This window comes from Dermacentor andersoni, chromosome 7 (assembly GCF_023375885.2).
Source record: "Dermacentor andersoni chromosome 7, qqDerAnde1_hic_scaffold, whole genome shotgun sequence".
Taxonomy (NCBI): Eukaryota; Metazoa; Arthropoda; class Arachnida; order Ixodida; family Ixodidae; genus Dermacentor; species Dermacentor andersoni.
Genome location: NC_092820.1, coordinates 80,153,398 through 80,169,126, shown reverse-complemented (window position 1 = coordinate 80,169,126; position 15,729 = coordinate 80,153,398). Strand labels below are relative to the sequence as shown.

The following is a 15,729-nucleotide window of genomic DNA, read 5'->3' as shown; positions in this document are numbered from 1 at the left end:
TGTACAGCAGGTTACGCAGGTTGTTGCAGTAAAGGACTGCAGATTGCTTGACCATTTCTATTCTTTAACATGCACCCGAAGCAGCAGCGGCCATGCAACTCGGTGCAAGAGACAGCACAGCACAGGTCAGTACGATGTATAGATAATTTTTTTTTTTTATTCTTGAAAGATGAAATTTTTGTATTGTGGGTCGAAAGCCCCTTCATTTTCTTTTGGGCGATTTTCTGTCGATATTCAAGGTAGATTTTTTTTCTCCTTTGCATTGTCTGTCGGCGAATAACTTCCTTCGTACTGCCGTTTCAGCAATTGAACATGTTTTCACAGTCCGACGCCGCACTAACAATGAAAGAACAGATGAAATAGATGCGCGCCTCACTGTAGCAGACGCATATACAAAAAAAAAGAGCAAAAATTAAGAAAAAAGAAGAGCACCTTGATCTATCCCAGGAGAACAGAAAAACACACATAGAAAATGACAGCAGGAATAGATGCCAAGGCCATTTTTTTTCTCAACATCAACCAAGAATAAAACGAGCGACAGACTCTGCACTGCTCTCCACCCGCAAATGTTGATGAGAAATGTTTGCCGTCGCCACCGCATGTAACGTTCCCATTTGACCACGTGACTAGGCAGGCCACTTCTAATTTTTAGACTTTTCACTACTCCATCTTAATCAACAAAGCCTGCAGAGAACAGGCACTAGTCACAGCCCTAGGTTCGCTTCATGCACTGGCAACAGCCTCTTGCTACCTACTCGTTCTTTCCCCACCAACCCCACAATATGCTGTGATGATGCTTTGTTGTTTTTTTTGCAGTGTTGTGGGAATGACTTTACAAGCAATGTGAACACAACAAGAAAAAAAGTTTCTCTTTCAGCTTCTGTCCTCAGTTCCGAGTGCGCCGAGCCAGGGACGTTTGCACGTTAATAACACAAACCAAACGCAGAGCAAGAAGTAGTAGTAGTCGGAGGAAAGAAAGATGTGTGCAAAGATGACACCCAAAGCAAAAAGGCAAAAAGAGGGAGAGAGAACAAAAACAACAAAACAACGCACAGCACGCCGCAACGAACAATGAGTCACATACCCCACCCAAAGCGAGTTACAACTCTGAACCAAGTCTGGCCAGTGACTATGAACTCATGCAGCAGTTACACCTCTCCGAAAAGGAAACGGACGAGATGGGTGTTGTACCATGGCCGAACTACCTGGGAGCACTACCCCCCTGCAGACTTCAAAAACAATGTTCAGACGTGTCCATGCACTATGATTGACAGTCCTCTCCCAGCAACGAAGAAATGCATTAAAAGAAGAAGAAAGAAATGAAAAAAGTTTCACATGGTCACTACACAGTGATGCAATGATCCTGCATACACCCGAAGGAAGGCAACCATACCCTAGTTAGTGGCTGCTTAGCTGGGAAACCTCTTCACAACAGCTGTCTTGAAGGAACGATTCTGTTGCATGTACGCATGCCTAACAATCCCTGTAAGCTGCTCCCTCAAGCTGAAGGAACTGTGCCCGCTCTGAAGAAGCGTGCGTGAGCACAGTGGATGAATGCACATACGAAATGGTGCATCTGACCAACTCCTCCGATCAGTATCGGTCTTTATGGGACACTGGTACGACCAGCACATGGGACATCCCGTACGGCTCCACACACACTTGCCTCGTGCAAACGCCAACAACGTGCCCCCACATTTTACTAATTATTGCTGCCTCGTGACATCCCCCTAATGAATCTAGTACTAAGTGGAAAAGGTTTAAGTGCCGTCTAACCAAAATGACTCACCCCTGTATTCAGAAATGCAACTTAAGTCGAAGCCCATGCTTGATTTGATTTAGATGACGCCTGCCGTTAACGTGCCCAAAGACGCTCACTGCGTTTCTTTCGGCGCGTTCACGATAGGCGTCACTTGGATCAAGTCAAGCACGGGCTTCAACTTAAGTTGCATTTCTGAATACAGGGGTTACTCTTGAGCATTCTACGTTGGGCAACTCAGAACTTTCCTGCCATGACAACTCCTTTAACTGGTTCTTCCTGAACGCCTACAGTCACGAATTTAGACATGTGGTGCTGCAACACTGCTGGCAACAAGACATTCAGGTGCACCTGCTGTTGCACAGTCAAGTGTGTTTTAGATCGGGGTACAAGCATGGCTTGCGCACGCAAGGTACGGTAGCGGCGGTACTGCCAGCCACCTGGTAATCCCAAAGATCTCTACTAAGCGAGGCCGGTGAGACGCAAGGTATTTTATGCGCCAATCGTGACGGCGGCGCTTCGCTACTTTGCAAGTAGAATGCAAACCTCGATCGAGCCCGCTTGCACATTTCGCAACTGCACACAGGTGTGCTAGATTTCGGGCGCTAGGGAGACAAGTGTGTTTGGGGCTGTACGTTTGGCAGAAATAGGGGGTGGGGGAGTTGACCAACGGAGAGAATGAAGGCGAAGGGGAAAGGGCAAGAGGGAAACAAAGCAGAATAGAAAGAAACGGGATCGGAACATGCAAAAAGCGCGGCCCCTTTTCTTTTTCTAGTACGGATAGAACCACGACGCCCTGCGCGGTCGGTAGGCGCGCCGGGGAAAGCGGTAACCACCGCCGCCGCCGCCGCCTCCGTAGTACATGCCGCGTCCAGGCCTCCGGAAACGACCGCGCGGCGGCCTGTTCGTCGAGCTGATTCCCGGTCGGTTGGTGCGCTTGGTCATCACCTTGATCTGGCGGCCGCGGAACAGCGATTCGTCGAGGGCCATGGCCGTCTGTATCGAGTCCTTGTCCGTGAACTCGATGTAGGCGAATCCCTTCGGGTGTCCCGAGAACTTGTCGCACAGGATGGTCACCCGGTTGATGGAGCCGCAGCCGTGGAAGTGCTGCTCCAGTTCCTCGGCCGTCGCGCCGTAGTCGACGTTGCCGACGTAGATGGAGCGCGCGTCAACCTCGATCTTCTCTTCGAGCGTTAGGCCTAGCGAGCCGCCGGGCGGGCTGATGCTCATCTGTTTCTCGACCTCGCTTTGCATTTGCTTCAGTTTCTCGGCCTCTTCCTCCATTTCGCGCACGCGGGCCTTGATCGCCTCGAGCTCGGGGTCGTCCAGGCTGTGCTCGTCGCCCAAACTTTCGTCGAGCAGCTCGCCGCCGGTGGAATCGTGCTGGTGATCGCCGTTCTCCTGCGCCTCGGCGTCGCCGTTCTCGACGGGATTGTCCGCCATGCTTGCGCGAATGTCGCTGGGTTTTTCTTCCGGCTCAAAAAAAAAAGAACGCCGCCGGTTCACGCGACTGCGGATATGCAGGCGGATGCTTCTTCGTTCGCTGGTGTCGCACAGGCGGGACGCGTTCACTACCGGCGGGGCTCACATGAAACGCGATTTTTTTTTTCCTAGACGCGTCCACGAAAACACTCCAAATACAACACAAACCGCGTAAGCAACCTTTGTCTTGTTGATGGCGGAAAAGTTGGTACTGATGACGATGCGGCTGGCCAAGCGTCTGAACTTTTTCTTCATTTTTATCAAACAATCTAAGCGAGATAACGAGAAACAAATAGATAGCCCACGAATCATATGCGAGAGTTTCGCACGTCTTTTAGGTTACTCTCTTTTTTTCTGAGAACTTTGCATTTGACATTTGCTTGTTTTCACGGAGTTCTCCAGGGAAGCGCAGTGACCAGTATCGTTATAAAATCACGCGAAATTACTCTAGCAACTTATAGCTATATAATTTGTTTCTTCAGACAATGATTAATTTAAAATTTCTTAAACTTCTTTTGGCAAGGCTGTTGGCGCTGCCTACCATATTTGCCGATTGCAGCGCCACAAACAGCAAGCGGTTACGGTTTTACATTCTGTTTGCCGGTCTCGGAAGCGTGCACTATTCCTTCGCTCCACCGGTGTGATCAGGATTTTGGATGTGGATGCCGTGCACTGCTGCATTGTTTCGCGTATGACTTCGACGCGACGCGTCCCTCGTTCCTGGAACCGCTCGTCGGCGTTACGTTCGAAGGAGGCTTCATGGAGCATCGGCTCGTAACAACTCGACGCTGAACAAAGGGTGAGGAGCTGTACGCTTTCTTCTAGCGTAGATACAACAGCTGACACGACTCGTAGGAGTGCGTGCTCTGATGTAAATGTCACGTTAGGTTTCGTCTCAGGATGTCCTTTAGTGTATCCTGCTTCTGTCGCCTGCGACATCAGGCGGTACACAGTAGTGTGTACTACGTCTTTAAGCATTTAATTGCGCTAGACGGTCCAACCCGCACCGCGCGGTACGAGGATCCATCGATGTAGTGTTGTTTCGTTTCTCATCGTTGGGTTGTCGAAATGCGAAGCCGAGTGGGCACTGTTGACGCAACTTCGCGTCGTTTCGTGTGATGATGTAAACACAACCACCAATTTTGCACCCCCTGAAACCTGTGATTGAAAGCTCCGCCACATTATGAGGTGGGGGGAGACGGAAAATGAATTGGCGCTTTGCCCTTCTGCCTGCTTTTTTCGTTCTTGTTTTTACAGTATACCTTAGATTTGTTGACGTCTTGACACATGCGCACCAAAGCAATAACTTGTACCATTCAGCGCTTCCTCATGGTTCGCCTATTTGCATACTGCAGATTTCTACGACGGGATTGAACAGGCGCGGGTCGTTGTCATTTTTTTCCTTTTCTTTCTTTTTCCCCTCTTCGAAAAGCGCCCACTCCTCCTCGGGGCGATCGAAAACACTCAACTGTGCCACATTGATTGAAGAGTTGTCGTTAAGAGTTTCACTCGCTTTATCACACAGTGCACGTTAACTATCGTAAGGTCTACTGAAAAAATACCGTGAGCTAGCAACCTTGAAGGGAGATCTAGCTGTAACTGAAATTTGCAGTCTGTTATGCGCAGCGCTTCCCTGATCGTTTGGCAATCTTCCCATCGGTGAAAGTCGTTGCATGTTTCCTTTCCTCCTACCTTCGCTCGTTAAGCACCAAGGAGATAATCACCGTTGAAATAGCCAATGGCGAGCCATCGTAGTTAAGCAAACTAGCCATTAGGCAGCTCCATCGAAAGGATTCGATTGCGCGTGCCCTGCGCGCCGTTGTGAGGTAACCGCGTCAGTTGGAATCAATTTATTTCAGCGCGTAAGCGTGATTACTAAACCATGATACACGGCAGGAGATTGCGCCGCCTGACTTCGCTAAGTCGATGTTGTGGAATGCACAAAACAGCGATAGCACTTGCAGGAAACTAGTATAATTTGTAGGATATAGACAAAACGTAGTACATGAAGGGAACTCGGCACACAAACATAAGTAGGTGACTATTGTTATTCTAGCTGGCTGTAAATTTGTCTGCAACTATTAACTGTACAGTTAATAGTCCATGTATGCAGTGCATGCATTCATACTGTAACAACCATGCGAAAGGAGAATTTTACGCTGTTATCACTCAAATGTCGCAATACGCTCGCATTTCTTTTTGTCCGCATTGTTCGTCGTAACAATTCGTACCTTTAAAAAAGAAAAAAAAAAACATTATGGACCACTGTCGCTGTGTACCTTGCCATCAGAAGAGCGGGATGCTAGAGAGACGTGATGTACTACGGGCAGACGAAAAAAAAAAAGGGGGGGGGGGGAGTTGGAAAGAACGATTTCTGTTGTTTGGCACAAACAATGACAAGTGTCCCCTCCTCCCCCCCCTTTTTTTTTTGGAATGATGGGGACCCAAAAAGCAACCTTGCTGAATCTCTTCAATGAAAACTTCGTTAAATCAGCAGTAAGGCACTTTTTATTTTTTCCTTTTTTTTAGTTTTAGTTGTTTTAGTTTGTATAGAAACTCGGCTCACTGTAGTTTGATGCAGAGGGAAGCGTATTTGCTTACTGTGCTGTTTTCCTCGTGCCGTCTTGGCTTCTGCGCGTGATCCAATTTTTTTTCTTTTTCTTTTTTTAAATCTTCGTTCAAGTTCGTGACTGACTCCCTCCGCGGCAGCTTCCTCACGGTCCTGCTAAGTTTTCTGTTGTTGTCTTTACTAGGTGAACGAAACTTACCAGAAACAGGGGCACCGAATGGTGTGGGACGTAGCTCGCAGATTTCTCTTTTTTTTTTTTTTTTCAGAAACGCGCCGTATATTTTTCTGCTTTTTTCCGATAGCGGTACGTGATTCACGGTTTCGTGTCGGTGAAAAACCTCAGTGCTTGTTTGCATTTTACTTTATGTTACTGAATTGTCTTGGTATTGTGAACCTAGATAACGGGTTAGATAACTGACGGCTCAGCTAGAGAGTCTGCGCGAGATTCCTCTATGCTGTTCGCTAGCAGGGCAGGCGACCTTCGATTGCGTTCGACCTTGGACACGGAGGATAGCGGAAGGCTTTATGGAAAATTTTCGCTTAAGCTCACCCTCCCGTACGGATATCGGTGCCAGGCACTGTCAGCGGTAAATTTGTAACTTCTTTGACGTAACTTTTGCTTCGAGGAAGAAAAAAAAAAAAACCAAATTTTCTCGGTAGGTGGCGTTCCACAGTGCACGATCACAGCACACAGTTCCACAATTGCCCACAGTACGGCGAAAGCAGGACTTTCCCGAGATTGACGTCTATGAATTTGAAAGAAGCTCCGTCACTGAGACGGGGGGGGGGGGGGGGGGGGTAGTGGAGTGTGCAATGTGAACACCAAGAGTTGGCTTTGGACACTCACTTATAATGGAATCATTTTATTGGTGACATTTCACTAGCATTATTTATTGAACTGGCACTGCGAAGGTGGTATCGGCGTCGTCTGCACAACGTAGCAGCTGCTTCAGAGAAGGGATAAAATGTATTTAGGCCACGAGGACATCCGTTTTCAAATAAAGGTTTCTTTCATTCATTCATTCATTCGAAAGCTGCTATAGTTCTGCATAGAGGGGGGCGGGGGAGAAGGAGATTAAAATATTCCAGAGGATGTCCGAAAAAAGAAATGCGGGTAAACTCGATAAGAATATTTACAGGGGAAAACATGGTCAGCATTTCTTAATTGGCGTTGGGCACAGGTATTAGCGATTTATTTTTTTTTTAATTTTTTCCGCGATCTGCGCTGGTCCCAAGAATTACAGTTCGACGCGTGCTGTGATACTTATCGTGATTGAATCGACGAAAAAATATCGCTGCCATCGCGTTATCGCTCTCGCGAGAGACGCGCTTGCACTTTCGCGCACTTGGGTGAACGTTGCCAGTTTGATAGCGATGTTGGCGGCATGCCTAATCAGATAGCATCCTCAAATATATATACGCCATATCTATATCCACTGCTCTGGAATACACAATGACGCTGTATGAGCAGCTGACGAGACTCGAGCGGTGATGTTTCGGCCAACCAATAGTTCGATCCTTCCTCTTCTTTGCTAATGTTTCTCGATCTCGGCACCGGAACTTTGTCGTAACATTACATGGTATATGATTGTCAGCGGTGATATTTATGACCCCTGAATGCGACCTATACCTCGAACTGCTTCAAAGTAGCGCTACTGAAACGTTCCCTATATGCACCCCTGCAAGTCCTTGTTTTTCCGTGCAGTCTTTATGGAAATCGTGTGGAATGTATGTGGAATCTACGTAAATTCAGTAACAAATTATGCGGAACTGTCATACAGAACTATTGGAATGGCATACAGAACATTTCAGTGAGGAGAAAACTAATTCTCACAAAGATATATATATATATATATATATATATATATAGCGCAGTTGTATATTAAAACTTTCATTCAGCAACGTTATATAGCGACGGCAGAACGTTTAATGCGTGATGAGTAAGTTGACTAATGTTAACTAATTAATAATTACAGCACTTTAGGCCACTTGTTCTATTTGCGGAATTGAAGCCGTTCAGTGCGAAAATATGCACTCATCGTGCCTGTTTAGCGAGGAATACCGCTGCGTTCCAAATAATTGTTTCCGCATTCATCTAGAAAATACATTGCTTTATTATTATTTTTTCTTATTTTTATCCCTGTGACATAAATATTTGGAGGACGCTTAAGCTTCGCCTTTAGGAGTGGAACGTAATAGCATTCAAAGATCCCTGACTGCTTCTCACGCTTCCCGGCAACTGCAGCTTATGTAACCGTAATATTTACCGGGAAAGCTTTCTGGTAGAAACGCGGCCTCTTGCGTGGGCCGCGATGGATGGATGAATGGACGTTGGATGTTATGAGCGTCCCCTTTGGACCAGGGCGGTGGGTTGCGCCACCAAGCTCTTGCTATTATACTGCCTATAATGTCCTACCTAGGTTAAAAAAGAAAAAGAAAACCGATGTTAACTCCCACAACCAAATTTTCTGACCACCTTTGCGAACTTCGCTTTTGTACGTCTCCGTTTTCTGTCGTTTCCCTACTTTTCTTCCACCAATCCTCCAATCGCCTCTTACTAATCTCTGTTGCGGGCATGTTTACTTTACCCCTGCTGTCGCTGAACACAAGGGCTTCAAGAAGGCCAGTGGTGCCTAAATCGATCACTGGGCAGATGTCTTCACATTCTAATAAAACACGCTCCATCGTTTCCCTAGCTTTACCGCAGCTAGCACAAGCTTCTTCTTCCATCTTATATCTCGCTCTATAGGTGCGTGTTCTAAGGCATCCCGATTTCGCTTCGAAAAGCAATGAGCTTCCCTTTCAGTTAGCATAAATGGTTTCTTTCGTGATTTCGTTGTTTCCTCTTAAGAAGTTACTCACGGCCGGTTTCTATTCCGTTGCCTCTACCCATGAGATTATTTCAGCCTCTCTGACTTTTCGCTTGACGTTCTTTGTTGCTGTGTTGCCCACGCTACAGGCCGCATACTTGCTGGTGAGCTTCCTAGTACTTTTCCTCCACTGTGAATCAATGTTTTTCCTGTGCAGATACCTCAAAACTCTCCCAGCCCATTCACTTTCTTCCATATTCCTCAGTCGCTCTTCATAATCAATTTTACTGTGAGCTTCCCTCACTTCAAAACTAGTCCAGCCCATATCACCCTGCACAGCTTCATTTGTAGTCTTCCCGTGAGCGCCCAATGCGAGGCGTCCCACTGACTTTCGGTTCCCATCGAGTCCTGATTGTACCCCTGATTTAAAGCAAACAACCGCATTTCCAAAAGTAAGTCCTGGAACCATTACACTTTTCCACACACCCCGGAGCACCTCGTACCTATTGTATCCCAGTAGCGCTCTGTGCTTCGTTATGGCAGCATTTCTCTTCCCCTTTACAGTTATTGATTTTTCATTTGTTTCCATATATCTATTGTCTTCGTTTATCCATATACCGAAGTATTTGTATTATTTTACCCGAGGTGCTTCCTGGCCCTGTATCACCACCGCCTGTTCACTGTTTTCATTGAATACCATAACACCTGATTTTCTAACACTAAATTTCAAACCTGAATTGTTGCCTTCCTGTCCACAGATATTAGCCAGACGTTGCAAATCGCTTTGCTTGTTAGCTAGCCACACAATGTCGTCCGCATGAAATAAACCTGGAAGCTGCTGCTCTACCACTGTGCCCGCCTGTTTTTATGAGAGATTAAACCCGGTATTACTTTCTTCTAGCGCCCTCTCCGTCCTCACCATGTACGTCATAAACAACAGTGAGAATAAAGGGCTTCCCCTGCCTCAGGCCCTCTTTATCAACAATCACCTCCCTCCTCATCCCTTCCAATTCAACGCACACAGTATTTTCTACGTAAATCTCTCTCAAAAGCTGTAGACAATCGCCACCTAAGCCTTCCCCTTCCAGAATAACCCACAAAATGTTCCGATCTACGTTGTCATACGCTCCTGTAATGGTAATGACCACATATAATGGTCTGCTTTCTATTCTTGATACTTGAATACACTGAGTAAGAACAAATAAGTTATCATCCAAACGCCTACCTATTATGAAGCCATTCTGAAGCTCTCCGAAAATGTCATTAATTCTATGCCAATGCTTGCAGCTTTAATTTGATTGCCTGCATTGCTAGCCTGTATATTACCGATGTAATGGTCAACGGTCTATACGAGTGAATTCTATGTTTCTCCCCCTTACCTTTATAAATTATATTCATTCTACTTTGTCGCCAACGGTCTGGTATTCGTCTATCTTTTAAAGTTTTTCCACTGCTTTCACCAGAGATTCCTTACTTTTTGGTCCTAGATCATTAATAAGCCTAACGGGAACCTCGTCCGGCCCTGTGGCTGTGCGCTTAGGAATTTTCTCTTCCGCTTTCTTTCAGTTGAAATTTGTCAGCACCAGCTCCTTTTCCACTTAGGTCTCTTTCATGCTCTTTTTTTCTTGAAGTACAACCTCGTCATTGCCTTGGAAAGATTGGGCTGTTACTTTTCGGGATGTAATTTAAAGCCGCTTCTCCTTCCACTTTGTTTCGATATTCGTCTAGGATGTGTAGTTGCATTGTTGTTGACTTCCTGCCTAATAATTTCGTGTGGTTCCAAAATATTCTAGGTGCGGCCTTCCTTTTCTCACGTATTTCTGACAACCAGCGTTCACTTTCACCTTTTATCTTGGCTTGCACCAGTGTTTGAACCAGATACTTTTTCTCCCGGTATATTTCCCATTTACTGGCACCTTCATCCTGCGGTAACTGCGCCTTCTTTGCCTGCCTGTGCTCTCGGGATGATGTCTGTCATTCGGCGATCGCTTCTCGTATCTCCCTGTTACACCAGCTTTTCGGTTTCTTTTTTTTTCCTTTCTAATGAACATGTTGTTTCTCTTTCCGTATTTACGTCGTTATTACACGTAGAAGCTCACTGTATTCCCACTCTTAGTCATTTGCCTAAATTCTTCCTCAACTCTAGTGACTATAGTTGTTATTTGTTCAGCTTTCAAATTTGGACTGGCCATTTTGCACTCCTTGCTCTCTTTCCCAACTGCATATCCCATTTTCAATATGATGCGTTTATGGTCACTCCCTATGCTGCTCTACCCTTCCTCTTCAATGGCCCTTTCTCTCAACTTATGAATTCTTTCAGTCATCACAGAGTAATCAATAGTTTATTGCCGGTTTCCCACTTCCCACGTGATCTGCCCTTCACACATAGGCCCTGTATTCACGATAACGAGGTTATGTTGCTCACAAAGGTTTAGCATTGACTTCCCCATGTTGTCAGTATAGCTATCTAAATCCTGTATGTGGGCGTTCATGTCACCTAATAGGATAATTTCAGCATCATTCCCGAAACCCTTAATATCAGCACGTATGCAGAACGTATTATTCTTCTCTGTGCAGTTATTTCCGGTCCAAAAATACGTAACGCCCAGCCAAGTTTTTTTCCCACTGATTGTACCTGATAACCAAAGATGCTCTTGACATTTTGAATTTACTCTTTTCAATTTGGCTCCCTGATGGATGAGCATTCCGACTCCCCCTCCCTTTCTTTCTGACTTAGTTCTGTTGCACCCTTCCCAAAGATAATCCTCAATCACTGGCGGCTCTTCCGAGTCTCTAAGGCGCGTTTCTGTAACCGCATGCACCCCTATTTGCTCTCTATTTAACTGCTCTTCAATCTCTGCCCACTTTTCCTTTCTTCTGCCGCCCTGCATGTTTATGTAGCCTATGGCATGGCGAACTTTTTTTCTTGCATTCTTTCTTTTTCTGTTATTGACGGCGATGCTATTCTGAGGCTCCCTTAGGGGACATTCTTCATTACTACCTACTCTGGCCTCCTGAGCGCCCGTGGGCCCCCTAAAAAACAACAGCGCGACCATTCATCAGCCCACTTCTCGTGAAAGCCTGTAATTGTAGTGGATCCCGTCTCGTCGAAAACCACCACACCTTATCGCTCCCCTGTTTACTTCGACAACCTCGAAGCCTTTCTCTCGGCTCATTTTCCATATTGCCTCATTAGCATTCACTACGGCTCTTTATACGTAACTGTCACGTACAGGCACCTCCGGCACCGTGCACACCACGATCTGCACCTGAGGGGATAGCTCGAGCAAGTCTTACAACCCCTTCTCCAAGCGCTGAGCTAGTCCTGCCCCTTTCCTGTTTAGGACGTCGTTTAGCCCACCTGCTACTATGACAAGGTTGCGCACGTGGGCATTTTCCTCGGCTTTGCTTTTGGTCGCTCCATGACAGGACCCAGTGCCCACCCTGGGAATGTTCTTACCGCCACTCTTTTATCGCCTTTCACCCTCTCCACAATTGCTTCTGAGCACCTAGCCAGGTTTGAGTCGCCGGTGGTAATTACCATTTCACTTTCTCCTACCTCTCCCTGCTTCCCTTTGTCCTTTTCCGCATGAATCGGACTCGACAAGGGGCATTGACCACTGCACTCCTGCTTTTATCGCGTGGCGGCCTCGAGGTAGGTGCCGCTATTTCCAGTTAACCCTTCACCACGTTGCACGCATTGCATGTACTTTGCTGACACTCCCCCTCCTGTCACGTCGGGGGACTGCGTTCCATTGTCACGACCATTCTCGTTCATAATGGCGACCCTGTTCAACTTTTCCTCGGCTGCTTCAAGTCTTTTTTCCACTACCTTCGGTGCATCACGCTCCCTATTTAGCTCATTTTTGAGCTCTTGAACCTGTTTGACAAGCTCTTCCTGGAAAGTCTCCATTTTCTTCAGCCTAGCTTCGGCATCACAGTGTGTGCCGATTGACTCGATTCCCTCTCCATTCTCATCCGTCCCCTCATCTGCTTTGAAGAGCCCCCCGCTCCCTGCCCGCTTTTCCGGCTTCCTTGCCATGTATTGCACTGCTTTTTCTAATGTAAATGGTGTAATACTGCAGAGCATGTGCCTTTTAGCAAAAACAGATGCGCACAGGATCCAAATCGCGATGGATGGATGGATGGATGGATGGATATTATGAGCGTCCCCTTTGGAACGGGGCGGTGGGTTGCGCCACCAAGCTCTTGCTGCTATACTGCCTAATATCCTACCTAGGTTAAACAATGAAAAAAGAAAAAAAGAAACACTTTGAACTACCATGCCCAAATTTTCTGATCCCCTATTGCGAACTGTGCTTTTGTACGTCTCCGATGCGATGCGGGGGAGGCGAGCGCCATCTGGAGGTGTTGCAAGGAACTGGGCGCGCCGCTCCGTGGCCTCCGAGATTTGCGCGTGCAAATCTCGGACACCGTGGTCGGTCTATGAATAGTAGAAACACTGGAAAACGGGGTTTGTGTTTGAGTTTCCGCGTAACCGAAATATGTTTTCTCGTATATTCAAATTACAATCCGACGCTATGATTTCTTTAGGTCGTGTAAGTCGTACTTTGCGATTTTTCTGGCGTATTTTATTTTGATAAATTAAATTAGTTCAGTAATTTCTTTGCGCTACACGGAGGTGCTGCGTGGGTGGGTATGCGTGGTTCGGAAAGAATTTTGCCGAAGCCAAGGACGACGTGGGACACCGACGCCAGGTTTTTTGCGACACGCGGCCCTTAACGCTATCGCGTTAAAACGGCTGAAGCATCCATATAGCATGTTCTGTTCGGTGAAATCTAGCGGGGATCTATATGGTGCAGGCCATGGAGCCAAGGATGGTACTCATGTTGGCAGCTTGTAGTAGCCCCTCTTGCGACAGGCCTAGTGGCGCATTGATAAACGCAGTGCGGAGCAACTGCTCAAGATGTGCAGTAGGCATTCCTGAGAGCAGCTGGGTGTGAGGCAATTTTATTGTTTCAACCGCAAGGAACAAGTTCCCGACGCGTTTCCGGCGCCTGCTGGCGTCGTCAAGAGCAATGCGACGCTAGGGGCGACGCTCTTTCGACGCCGGTAGTCTGCCGACATGCCAGATCATAACGCCGACGCCCGAAGTGGCTAGCACAGCACCAACGCGTGACGCCGGCCGACGCGCCGAAAGCCCACCGGAATCTTGTTCCGTGCGGTTGGGCACGCAACCTCCGCTTGGCTGGGGAGACCGGGCGGGAGAGGTCTTGTCAGGATTGGGGGCTCAATCCCATCGCTCGTGATCCGTTGTCAAGGTTGGAGTCGGGCATGGATTAGAAGGTAGCTGGCCCATGCCGACGTCCAACTTATCCACGCTGAGTACGTTGATGAAGGGAAGGACTGCTTCTCATCGAGAACGAGGAATATGGGTTTATTTACAGTATTTATATCAGTCTAACATGACTGAGAAAGTACATCAGTCTAACATGACTGCTTGAGAGAGAATTTCCTGAGCAGCCGCACAACAGCGGTTTTTAAACACTCGGTCCTCTCCCGATACAAGGTGATGCGAACGTTCGTTTAGTCATCGCAAACTAGCCGCCTCTCCGCGGCACGGTTTACACACACACACGCAAATACACAGGTGCGAAGGTCCGGAGCCGACGTCAGAGGGGCCCCGTAGAACTCGGAGCCGTTCCGGGTAGCGCGTTGTCTTGCGTCTTGGCCGGTGCGTGGGAAGCAGCGCAAAACGGCGTTCCCGCGGCAACTCGCGCACTCGTAGCAGATCAGGTACGCGTTGGAGAGTTTGGGAACAATAGTTGGCCCGCCGAACTCATTCCGTCACAACGGCGATGAGGCTAGAGGTTGGCGGCAGTTTCAGCACAAAGCCTGCTTCACCGAACGCTTCCTAGCTGAAGCGACGGAGAGTGGGGGATGCGCGTCTTGTTCCCCGACACAAAGTCGATTTAGTCACGCTGTGGCTAGAGGTTGGTGGCGATGCTCCCGAGATGTTGCTTCCACAGTAGCAACTGGATGGCAAACTTGCACTGCAGCTGGCTGTTCTTAACAGTCTACGTTACTTCATGCTTTCAGACTTCCCAAAAGATTTCTGGTTAAGCCCTCTGGAACACCAGAAGTTACAATAGCCTATAAATTTACAGAACCCTCCAGCTGGCACCAGTTTGGCTGTGAAGTTGGAATGTTCTACTAGTGAACTTTATTGTTCAGTGCAACAAAAAAAAAAAAAGCCCATACACGAGATCGACACATGCCGCACTTTCTTTATATCTGAACACATCAAGAACATGTGCCTGCAGTAAACTATGCGCAATATAATTCCGTTTCCTTGGCTAACTTGACTGTCAGAAGTGAATGACCGGAAGTTTTCTGGGGTCGTGAATGCACTGCTGCGACAGCGTGGATAAAAAGGTCTATAGGTGCACTCGCGGACAACTTTCTGTGACTACGAAGGGAAAGCTACGGAGGCAAAAGGCAAAGCACGCACAAGTGAGGGCGCTTCTGAAAAGAGTCCCGCAATTTAGCTTACGTCTGTTTAGGCTGGGGAAGGGAAGACATAAACACCCTATTAGCGACAGTTAAATAAGACAAAACAAGCCACTTGCCGTAAAAGTTTACTTATTTTGCGGCTTTTCCCTTTCGCGTCTGGGCAAACGCGATACCGTCGCGCGTGGAAGCTGCGTCGACTCGGCGTCTGTTCCGAGCAACCAAAAGCACTGTCAAACGCTGCCGGACTACTTGGCGCGGCATGTGCAGAAGCTTCGCCCCGTAGCTTTCCCTTCGTAGCTACAGAAAGTTGTCCGCGAGCATTGTAATTGGTCGTTCATTTAACGGAGATACATTATCTGAATAAAGAGGATGGAAAGAAAATTTACTGCCGGCCGCACTGTAACTATTTGGCGCAGACCGCTGACACCTCCTCAGCGGTCGGCAGTGGGGGTGGGCACCGTGCATCCGCCAGGAGCCGCGGCCATCGCTTCGCGAACAGCGCCACTTGTGGCCGCTTCGTCGTCTGCATCGGGAACGCTCCGCGCGCGCCACGGTCATGCCAGCGCGGCAGCAAACAGTGTTCATAACGAAAATCAGTGCCCGTATAACTCTACACGGCACTCAGGTGTTTCTTT

General features: G+C 47.6%; 2 protein-coding genes across 2 annotated transcripts in view; one reads left to right on the top strand and one right to left on the bottom strand.

Moving 5' to 3' along the window:
* Positions 1-130: 130 nt before the first annotated feature.
* Positions 131-3,447, bottom strand: Pabp2 (poly(A) binding protein nuclear 1). Its single transcript, XM_050181506.3, has one exon. It carries the CDS (start codon positions 3,200-3,202, stop codon positions 2,531-2,533), a length of 672 nt encoding a protein of 223 aa, XP_050037463.1. The 5' UTR covers positions 3,203-3,447; the 3' UTR covers positions 131-2,530.
* Positions 3,448-3,852: 405 nt separating this feature from the next.
* Positions 3,853-15,729, top strand: part of Lpin (phosphatidate phosphatase LPIN) — a 125,153-nt gene continuing 113,276 nt past the window's right edge. The window contains exon 1 of the mRNA XM_050181499.3: positions 3,853-4,040. The gene's annotated coding sequence lies outside the window, so the exon portion shown is untranslated. The remainder of the gene's footprint in view (positions 4,041-15,729) is intronic.

Bases quoted from the DNA above. Each gene is read 5' to 3' on its own strand.
- Pabp2 (XM_050181506.3), bottom strand. From the start codon at position 3,202: ATGGCGGACAATCCCGTCGAGAACGGCGACGCCGAGGCGCAGGAGAAC.